General features: G+C 42.4%; 1 protein-coding gene across 1 annotated transcript in view; it reads right to left on the bottom strand.

The window, feature by feature from the left end:
* Positions 1 to 13700, bottom strand: part of CDH20 (cadherin 20) — a 49352-nt gene that overhangs the window by 17635 nt on the left and 18017 nt on the right. The window contains exons 2-6 of the mRNA XM_035125527.2: positions 13030 to 13324; positions 9502 to 9621; positions 6186 to 6353; positions 3165 to 3352; positions 1 to 254 (exon numbers count right to left, since the gene is read on the bottom strand). Of these exons, the coding sequence (XP_034981418.2) occupies positions 1 to 254; positions 3165 to 3352; positions 6186 to 6353; positions 9502 to 9621; positions 13030 to 13324 (1025 nt within the window). The remainder of the gene's footprint in view (positions 255 to 3164; positions 3353 to 6185; positions 6354 to 9501; positions 9622 to 13029; positions 13325 to 13700) is intronic.

Consider the following 13700-nt stretch of genomic DNA (forward strand, 5'->3'; position numbering starts at 1 on the left):
CTGATGGAGTTGTTGGTCACATCCGGGTCCTTGGCATGAATCATTTGTATGGTGGTCCCAATGTCCACATCTTCAGGGACTTCCACAAAATAAAAGCTAGGCTCAAAGAGTGGGGGCTCTTCTACATCCTCAACGGTGATGTGTACAGTAGCAGTGTCACGGAAGGGGCCCAGGTTCAGGAAGCGCATTTCTAAGTGGGGATTGGCACCCTCTACCTTCAAAGTGTAGCTCTTCTTACTCTCAAAGTTCAAGGGCTGAAGATGGAGAAGAAATAAAGCATTAGAAGACCTTCTCTGAGACTGAACAGAATGTCTTGAGCCATACCACCCAATTCCTTTAAAATAAAACACTTTCCATTTAAACGTATCACTTACATTGTATATAATTGGCTGGATGAACATGACAGCCCCACAACTTTACCGCTTTCTTTTTAACAAAATGCATCCCAGATATTATAGTCCTAATCGGGTGAGGGTTGTCCAAGCAGCCACATGGCCGAGGGAGCTGGTGTACAGCTTCCAGGTCATGTGGCCAGCATGACTAAGCTGCTTCTGGTGAACCAGAACAGCACATGGAAATGCTGTTTACCTTCCTGCTGGAGCAGTACCTATTTATCTACTTGCACTTCGTGCTTTCGAACTGCTAGGTTGGCAGGTGCAGGGACCGAGCAACGGGAGCTCACCCCATTGCGGGGATTTGAACTGCTGACCTTCTGATTGGCAAGCCCTAGGCTCTGTGGTTTAGCCCACAGCACCACCACTTGTCAGCATAAGCACCATGAATTGGGCTCAGAAATTTACTTGCAACCAGTGCATTTTTTTAAAACACTGGTGCTGCACAAGTTCAACCAGCTATTCCCACCCGCTCTCTGGACACTGCCTTCTGCACTTGCTGCAGCTTCCAGACAGTCTTCAAGGGCAGCCCCACGTAGAGTCTGTTGCAAAAGTCCAGCCTGGAATTTGCCAAAACATGGGCTAGAGGGGTCAGGTTTTTTCCTATTCAGGAATGTCCATCGCTGGTGAAGCAGCCATACCTGAGAGAAGATACTCCCTGCCACTGGAGCCACCTGGGCTTCAAGTGACAAATCTGGATCAAGGAGCACCCCCACCCCCCAAAAAACCCACCTATATACCTGCTCCTTCAAGGGAGTGCAACCTAATCAAGGACAGGCTTTCTGCCCACTTCCTGGATGTGGGAGCCCATAGTCCACAGCACCTGAGTCTTACCTGGATTCAGTTTAATACCCCACACCCAGCTATGGGTGTTATGTTTGTTAAGCACTTTGAGCATATAACAAAAATGTTGTATATAATGCATTTAATTATATTTTAATTGCTATAATTCAGCCAGGGTGAAGCACCATTAATTTTATTTATTTCAATGTGGGAGAGTTAAGCACATGGCTTAGCTATTCCACGGAAATTAGCGACATTCAAATGTATTCTGTTTGGGCTGTTCTTCTAAGTCCTTTATTATTATTGCCTAAACGTTAGAGGGAGGGCTTTATCACAAAGCGAATCCGGTACTGAAAGGCAACCGTGCTAACGTCTTCCTTTTGCAGAAGACATTCTTTTTTCCATGCTGGGTTTTCATGCCCTTTCTTGATACAGTTTTACATGCGAAGGAAATTGATGCCGATAATTGTACTGCAGTGATACTTAGCGTGCACTTTTTATGTACAACAATAAAATGATAATTGAAAAGAATGTTAGCGGCAACAGCAAAGCGAAGCCTAGGAATGACCAAAGAACCTTCATAAAAGTGAATCTAGAAATGGTTGCAAGGGTCTTATAGAGCATTATGAGGCCTCCTGCTGATAATTTAATTTCCAAGAATACAATGGTTATACGCTCTTTACTTTTACATAATGGGTAGTTTAATGCTGAATATTAGCAAAATGGAATCCTTGTAACTGGCACAGATTTTGATCAAAACAAAATGTGTGCTTCTAAAGCTGTCGTCTTGGTTTTAGAGGCAAACACTGCCTTGGAAGAAGTTCAAATCTGTTTTCTGCACTGGGATTTATTTATTTTTAAAGCACAAATTGATAGTTTACTTTAATTTTTGGGATTTCTATCTTCTTGAGTAAGGCATATACTGAATGGAGGAATGCATTAATTAACACAGTCAGCAAAAGCAAATCCCAGTTTGCTAGCAAACACTCAGCAGGGAACTATGCCAGTCTAGGAACATCGCTCAAGAACAATACATGATTTGCAGATAGATGATAGATAGATAGATAGATAGATAGGTGTGTGTGTGTGTGTGTGTGTGTGTTACCTTTTTGGTATTATACATCAAACATCCTACATGTCCAAGTGAAAATGTAATGGCCCACTGAAGCCAATGGAAGAGAATTAGTTCCAATGGGACTTCACCTGGAACAGTCCCAATGAGTGAACAAGAGTTTTTTTTTAGGCTTTAGAAATAATTAAAACTTTAAATGAGCAGACAAAACTGAGTAATTGCACAACTGAGACAGTCAGAAGGATGGCTCACATGCTAGTTTCTTTGGATGCAAACTATTTGCTACATTGCAGCCACATGCAATGAAGTCCTGCTGTTTCACTTGCAATGTGTCCTCCGGAAGGGGCCTTTGCACCAGAGTGCTTAACCTTTCCCCCTAAAACTTTCCCCTCCCAGTTTCTTTTAACTTGGCGTTCTTTTAACTCTGCCTGTGCCAGCCTCTCCCAGAATGGAAAAGATGTGAGAGTGATTTTAATTTGTACAACGGATTGCTTTTCCCCTCTTCTTTTGAAAACCCATTTTAAACTGATTTTTAAAGTTAGGATCCTATACTATATTCCCAAAAGTGAAAATCCAGACAAAGTTGTTGAGCTTTGTCTCCCCCAAAAATCTAAGTTTTTGGCCTTTATTTGAATTTTATAAATCCCCCCCGACATTTTGCCAATTTCCTGCCCAATTCCCAGAGGTATGGCAGCCCTATCTTAAACTCAAGAGTAAGTCCCATTGAACTCAATAGAGGTTACTTTTGAGTAGACCTGAATAGGATTGCACTGCCAATGGACTTAGTTGTATACTGTATTTGTAGAAGCGGTATGCAAATTAGCAATAACAAAAATACAATAACAAAATTTTATCGCAATGGAAATTGCATTTACAGTAATGGTTGCACATTGCTGAGGAATGAACTTGTTACGTACCTTTCTCACTGTAATGACACCAACTTGGCGATTAGACTCGGTGGCAATATCAAAAACATCCAGTCCATCCCCATCCACAAAACTGTATTTCATTTCAGCATTAATGCCTTCATCCAAATCTTTAGCAAGGACACGGCCCACAGTAGAGCTAACTGGAGCAGACTCCAGAACGCTCATCTGATAATGTTCTAGGGAAAAAAAAAAGTTGATTGTGAAATAAAATAAATAAGTTCAATAATATTTAAAAAGAGAACAATGCTGTCAAAATTAAGCCTTTGCAAGCTCCATGCTGATTTCAGTGGAAATCAAATCATATTAAATCATTTAAAATCAAAAGGCCTGAAAAATGCCTAACTGGCTGAATTTTTTATGCCCTAAATACATTACAAGACTTACAGAAATGAAATGAAGTAGCCACTGTGAATAAGTCTATAGCAAATGACAGCACCATCCTAACTATTTCTATTCAGTAGTGTATCCTATTTAATTCAATGGGGCTTACTTCCAGGTAAGCAGAGTTAGGATTGCAACCTTAAACTCTGAAGTTCCTTATCCTGGGCTGTGGAAGAACATGGTCAACTCCAGTGGAGAAAAAAACCAAACAAATTTAAATCCCCCTTGCTGAGTTTCAATAGCTTTCTCGACATATCGGGAACATATTTAAATTGTTCGTATCAAACCATCCACTCTTCCTGTGGCAAAGCTGATCTGAGAGCAAAACCTATGCATAACCAACAAATCTACAGAGTAAAAGGTTCCCCTTTGCTCCTTTGAATACACAGTAGCTTCGATTAATTCCTTCCTCTTGCAGCAGTATTTATTAACTCAAGAGTTGCACTTCAGACTAGTGCAGCAGGAGGAAATGGCAGTGTGCAATTCTTTGACTGAAAAGTAAAGTTGGTAGGGACATGAACAATGGAAGGCAACCCCCTCCCCCAAATGCAAGTACTTAATTAATTGATGAGCAGTGTGGTATTTTAAAATTTAAAATGCGAGGGAATTTAGAAAGTAGGCATGGATCTGATTCCCATTGGAAATCACAGAGCTTTCTAGGGTAACTACAAGAGTGTTCATTTTTTTCACCATCACCAGCGTAACACGTCAAACATTTCACAAGATAAAAGACAGAAGTAGACTCCAGTCCTCAAGAGCTGGTGACACAGTAGAAGCACAAACCTATAGACAACAACTCAGAAGGCCCATGGAATTCAATGAGATTTGCTCCCAGCTTTTAAGATGAAACATGATCCTTTGCTGTTGCTACAAAGACTATCGTAGGTACCAACTAGCCCGAAAGTTATCAATCCTGTCGAGTAGGGATGGGGAACTCACAGCACTCCAGGTGCTGTTGGACTACAACTCCCATCTTCTCTGACCACTGGTCATATTAGTTGGGGATGAAAGGAGTTGGAGTCGAACAATAGCGCCACAGGTTCCCCAACTCTGATACGGAGGGAAGTTTAGGTAGGAAGTGAAAATCATTCTGTTGACTCGTACAAGACTTGTTCCAAGATCACCTTCATGAGAAATCTGCTGGAACAGATTCTGAGAGTCCAAATCTGTTGTTGTTGTTTATTAGTTATAGCAATATAATTGCAGGCTGAAAGGTTTTATGAGAATCAGTAAATCTTCAAAGGAATGTAGCCAGTATCTAGAGACACAGTGACATCTACCCAGTATTTAGGCTGTTGACTATTTCTTAAACCTCTGAAGTTGAGCCTCTGTAGTAGCTGTGAAAATCTGATGGCTCCTGCAATGATTTGCAGCTGCATGAGAAACTTATGGTTATATTCTAATAACAGGTTTGCATCTTTTGGGCCACATTTTGCTCTGCTAGCTAAAGAGCACAACCACTATTTTATGTTATCAGAAATGAATATAGTTTGATAGCCTTCATTTAAACATGCAAAGGAATACACCCAAGTAAAGAGACAAAAAAAAGGAAAGACCTTTTAAAAAAGAAAAAATGTTCAGCACTCTTTTAGGAATCCTCAGCATCCCTTCTTTGCCTTTGAAGTCTTACTAAGGCTAGCAGCCACTAGTGCTTCCTTGTATCCACTTAAAGCTTCATTCAGTACTAATACTGGAACTATCCATTCTGATTTCTTCCCCACTTTTTGTCTTCCATTCTTTTCTCCTCTACCTCCATCTACCCTTTCCTTCCCCTTCCACTTGTCACACATGGGAAGCTACCTACCCCGTTGCCTTCATGCCAACATTTCCTTTTGTTCCCCCTCCTGTTGTTCCATCATGGTCCCCTCAATGCTGTCCAGGACTCTGTTGCCAAAACCATTCAACTCTCTGATCACTCTGAAAAGCTCCAGATATTTATCCGTAATCTCCAATACCCTTTGCAGTGTTCTCACTCCCTTATCGCCCTGGTGTAGTAGCCCTATATTCCTCTGCCTGTATATATGCGTGCTCCTCTACCCCCACAAACACCACCATCCTCTGCTGTGTGAAATCTCCTGCTCCCTCAAATGACTGGCCTGTCTCCCTTGCTGTTTCCTTTGCCCAGAACTTCCTCTCCAAACAGATCTGTGATGTTGTTGCACTGTTTTCAAAGCCATCCTCAGAACTCACCTTTTCTGTGAGCTCTAAGCGAGCCCTTTAGTTCTTATCCCCTACGGCAACTAATCCTACCGGTAAGTACCTCTAAGTGCAAAATCTTGCTCTGTTTACCCCTGCCTCCATTTTCTCCCTCTCTCTCCTCCACTTCATGTCAGATGTTAGGCTGCAAGCTTCTTGGGGTGGCAATCTGTCTTCTTGATTCTGCAAACCGTCATTGTTATTATTATTGATAACTAGTAAAGCATATATTTACTGTGCAAATATTTTGTCACATCTTTTTATTTGGGCAATGTGCAAGAGATCTGCATATTGTGATGGGCACTTATTGTGTGGAAATCTGGGTAGCGACAAAACAGCGCACCAGGGGAAGAATACCCTGGAATTAAGGAACATCCATTGAGAAGCTCCCCCCCCTCCCGCAAATGCTGAGACATCGTGGCTGAGACTTACTCTGTGGAAATCTGGGTGGGTTGTCATTGACATCAGACAGGGAGATATTGACTGTGGTCGTCCCAGCTAATCCTCCCAACTGTCCGCCCATATCTTTGGCCTGGATAATCACTTCATAATATTCTTTTGCTTCTCTATCCATGTTCATTAGCGCTGTCCTAATCAAGCCTATGAAAACAGCAGGGGAAAATAAAGGCACACTCAAAAAGGCATTTAATTGAAGAATGCACACAAAGCAACAAATTTACTAACCTGAATATTGATTGGGAAATGCTTCCTTTTCAAAACGAAAAACAAAGTTTATTGGGAGCCACCCAGAAAGGCATGCCCCTTTGCAGAATCAGAATGGACTATCATCTCAAGATACCAGGAACCAGGGGCAACGCTGATCCGCAGCCATGTCATTCACGGAAGGAATTGCCATGAACAGATCACTCAGGAGTTAGTGAAAGAAGGGCTAGAGCAGGCATCCCCAAACTGCGGCCGTCCAGATGTTTTGGCCTACAACTCCCATGATCCCTAGCCAACAGGACTAGTGGTCAGGGAAGATGGGAATTGTAGTCCAAAACATCTGGAGGGCTGAAGTTTGGGGATGCCTGGGCTAGAGCCTAGTTCTTCTTTTTGCTTCATACAGAGATTACAGTAGGAAACAAGTACATTTTTGTCTTCTTATATATTCTAAATTTGAGTAATTAGAATTAGCGAAAAGACACATTTTAGGTTGAGAGATAAGGGCATACCTGTTTATTTTTTCAGGGCTATTTTAATTCTACAACAGAATACAAAAGAAAATGTTAAAAACAACCTTTCCTCCTAATATTGACTGCTAGCTGCTACTTCTGCCTTTCTTTCTTTTTTTAGTTATTTCAAATTTCCTTCAGTGTTTTTTTTTAAAGGCACCATGTTGGTAATGAAAATTAATCAGTTATTCATTTGAAAGGCAATTGATTAATCAGTTAGAATCCTTTGAATGGTGTGAAGTTCAAATAATTACTCTTCTGTGGTCATGCTATCATTAGGCCCATATCTGATTTTGTGCTCTTGGTATTAGAATGTATATTTGCTGTTGCAAACAGGTTATAGCGGTGACTGAAGTTCTAATGTAATTAAACCAGTTGTGCATAGCATGCAAAACAATGGTTCAGAACTTCATTATACTTCTTCAAGAGATGCCTGTGCTTTTGAATGTGGAACATGATGTGCAATTAAGCTAATTGCAATTAGGGATATGCATACAATGCACAACAGTGAATCGGTGCTACACTGCAAAAAGTTGCACACGGAAACAAAGGCAGGATTCACTACCCCATAGTTAACATCCAGGGTTATTAAAGTCAGTTTCCCTTCCTGAGAGTTTTACTGAAATAGAACATGAGGTGGCAGCAAGGTTTCTCTGATAAACCCTGCCAAAAACATCTGAGTTCAGTTGCTACCTTTGCTGAATACTATTGCTCATAGTTGTAGAAGAATGGACCCCTAGGGCTAAACCTCTCTGGACTTTTAGGGTAATATTTTATTATCTTGCTTTTTGTCTTTCCCTCAAAGGACCCTGGTGGAATAGGCGATCTCTTTATTTTTATTCTCAACTTAGCATCTGACTTCTCTCTCTCTGGATTTCAGTTTCCCTTCTTGAAGAAACAAAGACTATAGCAACAAAACAAAAGCACGGTGATTGGCTTTTAGTGGACACAATGGTTGTAGTAGTGACAAAACAACTATTATCATACAAGTCGCTGTAATCTTACATGCTGGCAAATTTTTATAAACATATATAATGCAATTCATCTTGTCTACAGTACCTATCCTATCTACAATCTTTATAATTACAGTCCTTTAATGCTTCAGCTAAACCTGTGCACTTCACTGAGTTAAAGCATATGCATGTATTGGATTTCCATGCCCAGCCACAGATCCCCCATTCTGGCGCGCCTAAGTGCTGAGTAATAAAACGAATGGACTCTGCTTAGTGGTCTGGCCAAACTAAGTAAATAGCCATGCCCCTCCCCCCCTCCCAGGTCACTGCGGATTGGCTCATTTAAAGGATGGGTTTGGCGGGAACACATGAGTGTTGTGGGTCCAGGCGAAAGAGGATATGTCAGGCCGCAACTGCTGCTCACTTGCAAGACGGTAAACGGCCATTGCTTGCTGTTTGACACTTATTAAGTCTGTGAAGAATCATTCATCCAAGGAATCTACAGGGTTTTGTTTATTAAGCTTCACATCAACACATAAGGTAAAGGTAAAGGGACCCCTGACCATTAGGTCCAGTCGTGACCGATTCTGGGGTTGCGGCGCTCATCTCGCGTTATTGGCCGAGAGAGCCGGCGTACAGCTTCCAGGTCATGTGGCCAGCATGACAAAGCTGCTTCTGGCGAACTAGAGCAGCGCACAGAAACACTGTTTACCTTCTCACTGTAGCGGTACCTATTTATCTACTTGCACTTTGGGGCATGCTTTTGAACTGCTAGGTTGGCAGGAGCTGGGACTGGGCTACGGGAGCTCACCGCATCGCAGGGATTCGAACCGCCTACCTTCTGATCGGCAAGCCCTAGGCTCTGTGGTTTAACCCACAGCACCACCCGCGTCCCTCAACACACAAGGTGGCTTAGCCTAAAAGACAGTGAATAATCACAGATCACCCTGGCAGCTGACCTGGATTTGAATTTGGCTTCTCCCTCCCAATACTCAACATTGTGGTTATATGGGGCATCCTCACACAGTCATAAGAGTGAAAAGTTGCTATGCAGCTTCATTCGCATCTGGTGACATCAGGTTCACATTAAGTTTTCCAGGCCCTGTTCTCAGTTTAACCCACAGTATGAGGCTGAAACTGTAGGTTTACCAGTAGGTTTGGCTGGGGATCTTCACCTAGATATTGATGAGGTCAATTTTTTTTATCCTCTTGTTTCTATTTTACTTTTCTACAGACTTTGATAACATTTGTTCTCTGAAGCCCGTATACAACTGTTAACTTTGCTGATTTCCCCCAAACATTCATTCAATCTTATCTATTTTGCGTATTTGTTTTTAACCTTCATTTTATTTATGCCGTTTCCCCACACTTAGGATCCGATGCAATGTCCATGGAAGTTAATAGTTCTTTTCCTTTCCATTGCACCAGCCTACAATTGCTGCTGGACTCGACACATCATTTCTCATTCATTTTTTTAACACTTCTTGGTGCTTTATTGAGAAACAATGGGTTGCATAGTCTTTGATGACTTGCATTTTGAAGATGAAGCCTAAGGTGAATACTGAATGAAAGTTAATGGGAAATGTCACATTCTTGGCTGATTTTTCTCTTGAATGAAATTACCTGTTCTGGAGTCCACAGAGAAATATGGCTGTCCTTGGAGAATGCTGTAGACTACCCTGGCACTGTTCCCATAGGTAGGATCATCAGCATCTGTTGCTGTCACTTGGATAACGGAGGTACCTGACAAAAACAGTGTAGAACCTTGTTAGATTTGTAGCTGTGGAGAGAGGACACAGATCTAACTATGTTCAGTGAATTATAAATGTCCTGCTATACAGAGTATTTATCTAGGAGCCTGTTCTCTTTCTAATGCTTGAGGAATTTACACACATAGCTCTTAGCACTAATGGGGGTTACAAGCACAAATCCCACCAGACATCATTGGATCAGTAAATAATCTATAGGATGACAGCACTTGTTGGAGAACTGTTAAACTTATCACCTTTCTATTCAGGTCCTTCAGCTTTAAAATAAAACTTTAAATCATACTTGGTACTCTGCTAATGAAAAAAGGATTATACGATGCAGAAGAGAAGACCATTGTCATAGGAAAAATGAGAAAGTCCATTTAACAAACTGCATTCCAGAAACATCAACGAAATATCTTATGAAATCTGAACAAAGAATCACGACTATTGTAGCAACCAAATAACACCTGGGCAATTAAATTGCATTTATCTAAGTAATGTCATTCCCAAAAGGTGAAAACGGATTGTATTTGCCAAAACGCTTAATATTTGGGTGCAGAATTCTGAGAGTTGAAAATCATAATTGGAGGTGCGATTCTTTGTCTCATTGTTCTTGAAACCTGATGGCCCTGGTACAGGCTTCCTCAACCTTGACCCTCCAGATATTTTTGGCCTACAACTCCCATGATCCCAAGGTAGCTAGCAGGACCAGTGGTCAGGGATGATAGGAATTGTAGTCTGACAAAACATCTGGAAGGCCGAGGTTGAGGAAGCCTGCCCTGATAGTTTTTATGCAAGAATACTATTATAACATCCATGCAATGCTACAAATGCCATTGGGCATGATCTGGCCAATATTAAGCAGTTTTGAGTCTCACTAGTTAATGGCAGGGTTGAGCATGTTTTAAAATAATAATAATAACAATATTATTATTATTCTTTATACCCCGCCCATCTGGCTGGGTTTCCCCAGCCACTCTGGGCGGCTTCCAACAGAAAAATAAAACACAATAATCTATTAAACATTAAAAGCCTCCCTGAACAGGGCTGCCTTCAGATGTCTTCCAAAAGTCTGGTAGTTGTTTTCCTCTTTGACATCTTTTGGGAGGGCGTTCCACAGGGCAGGCACCACCACCGAGAAGGCCCTCTGCCTAGTTCCCTGCAACTTGGCTTATCGCAATGAGGGAACTGCCAGAAGGCCCTCGGTGCTGAACCTCAGTGTCCGGGCAGAATGATGGAGGTGGAGACGCTCCTTCAGGTATACTGGACCGAGGCCATTTAGGGCTTTAAAGGTCAGCACCAACACTTTGAATTGTGCTCGGAAACATACTGAGAGCCAATGTAGATCTTTCAAGACCGGTGTTATGTGGTCTCAGCGGCTGCTCCCAGTCACCAGTCTAGCTGCCGCATTCTGGATTAGTTGTAGTTTCCGAGTCACCTTCAAAGGTAGCCCCACGTAGAGTGCATTGCAGTAGTCCAAGCGGGAGATAACTAGAGCATGCACCACTCTGGCTAGACAGTCTGCAGGCAGGTAGGGTCTCAGCCTGCGTACCAGATGGAGCTGATAGACAGCTGCCCTGGACACAGAATTGACCTGCGCCTCCATGGACAGCTGTGAGTCCAAAATGACTCCCAGGCTGCGCACCTGGTCCTTCAGGGGCACAGTTACCCCATTCAGAACCAGGGAATCCTCCACACCTGCCCGCCTCCTGTCCCCCACAAACAGTACTTCTGTCTTGTCAGGATTCAACCTCAATCTGTTAGCCGCCATCCATCCTCCAACCGCCTCCAGGCACTCACACAGGACCTTCACCGCCTTCACTGGTTCTGATTTGAAAGAGAGGTAGAGCTGGGTATCATCCGCATACTGATGAACACCCAGCCCAAACCCCCTGATGAGCTCTCCCAGCGGCTGCATGTAGATGTTAAAATATGTTTCTCTTGAATTCAACAGGCCTTAAAAATACTTAGCTGTGGCTGTGTGAAGTAGGAGTGTGTATCACTAGTGTATATATGTCTGGTGTATAATAGAGCTATCACACATTCATCATTCCAAAGAACTTGTAGGTTTATGCAGAGGGAAAAAAGCAAATGAAAAGATGGAAAAGAGAAATGACACATTGTAATAGAATTCAAGAGCAAATGCATATATGCTTGGACAATGTTATTGGGACTAGGAACAGAAGGACATTGAGAAAAGTAAGAACCATTAATGAGGATCTATTAAATATATTTGAAATCTGGCTCTTTATATTCAATGTGAACAGTATTTGTGGCTAGGATTTGAATATTGTTTAATAAACTGCAAAGAGTCAGGAGGTTACATTTTGTGCTATACTTGCTCTTGTGAAAAGACCAATGGATTTCCTATCTCATAAACCTTTCCAAGTTTAAGGTGCTTTAAAACCACCTTTGCCTTTCTCTGATCTATGGGCAGTCAAAGTCCCTTTTAGCTCCAGGTGTAAAACTGGCCAAAGCTCATGACTGATCTAATTTACACAGGCTGATGATGGGCCCCTGGGGACCACAGCACAGCTTGGAAATCAATGAAGCACAAGGCTTGTTGCCACAGGTCTTCATGGCTCTGTGCTTATGGCTCTTTCTTTGCTCTTTGTAGTGGGCATATGAATGACAGGTAGCAAGCAGCACACCTTGGTGTAGCAGCAGAGGACTCCCCCAGCACCACTTTTACAGCCACAGTCTACTGCAGGCCTGCACAACTTCTGAGCCACACATGCATGGTGGCTCACTGATTTTCCTATTGCAATCTGTTGGGTACTGTAGGATAAGTAGTCCTGTTGCTATTAAGTAAGTGCAAATGGGGCAACTGGATGAAACAAAATCAATACTGGTAAACAGTAAACTAGGGCAGGTGGAATTGACCCTGGCACAAGATGCTGCAAGAACAAAGGGGCTCAAATGAACATTTAATCCATGGGCCTTTCAAAGCAGCCTGCTCAGGAAGCCACCAATATGTGACTCTTGGGCTGTGTTCACCTTGGTTAGGGTACAAGCCTCAACCACAGAATCTGCTGGTAAACAGAGCAATTGTGCCAGAGCTTCTACCCCTGGAGTGGTTTCCCACTTCAGCAACAAGCAGTACAAAGTAGCAAACTGCACAGCCAAAGGGAGGGAAGTTTCACGATAAGTTTAAGGGTCATACATTTCCTGGTTTCCTCCCTACACAGCTAGGAAAAACAGAGTATAGGCTGAGGGAAAAACCAGACAGATCAAAGAAGGTTCCCTGCCACCTAGGAATCACTGTTTTATAACCATCCTTCGCTCCACATAGGCTGAATTTATAATCTAGACTGTAAACCCCAGTTCCCACCCTTCCTTTTGCAATCTTTCTGCTAGGGAGCTGGAATAAGGCCAAAGGTTTCTCAAAAGTCCCACTTACCTATTGGTGACATTTCTGGTACCGAAGCAACATATGGCCCATCCAGGAACTTGGGCTCATTGTCATTGATATCTTGGATTTTGATTATAAATTCAGATTCCGGCTCCATCGGCCTGCCAGTCAGTCTATCCAAAGCTTGAGCCCTTAGAGTATACTGGGATCTCTCTTCTCGGTCCAGCCTCTGAATGGCATGGATATCTCCAGTTGCATCATCAATGGTAAACACAATGCCTGCTCCTTCTCCCGACAGTATATATCTGATGGATCCATCTCCTCTGTCCATATCAGAATGCAACTGCAAAGAGTAACCATATGTAGTTGGAACTTAGCTCACAGTATATGTGAAGAGTTATTTAATGCATTTGGTTCAGGACATTTTGATTTTGTGGTAGAGAAAGGCAAACAACTTCTGGTTATCATCCCCGCCATCAACCACCACCATCATCATTAGTGTGCCATGTGTTTTAGTTGAACAAGCTGCTTCTTCCTGTCTTGGTTCTGTGGGACAAAGTAAACAGGTTGCAGTCTTGGGGTTTAGTTGAGGCAAAACTCCCTAGGAAGAGTAAGCAGGTTTGATGAAGGTCTGTCATTCACTTCTATGGGGGGAAATGAAGCCCTGCACTTAGGAACAACTTTATGGTTGGGGCAAAACATGCCCAATATCCTTCTCA

Source organism: Zootoca vivipara, chromosome 8 (assembly GCF_963506605.1).
Source record: "Zootoca vivipara chromosome 8, rZooViv1.1, whole genome shotgun sequence".
In the NCBI taxonomy this organism is placed as follows: domain Eukaryota; kingdom Metazoa; phylum Chordata; class Lepidosauria; order Squamata; family Lacertidae; genus Zootoca; species Zootoca vivipara.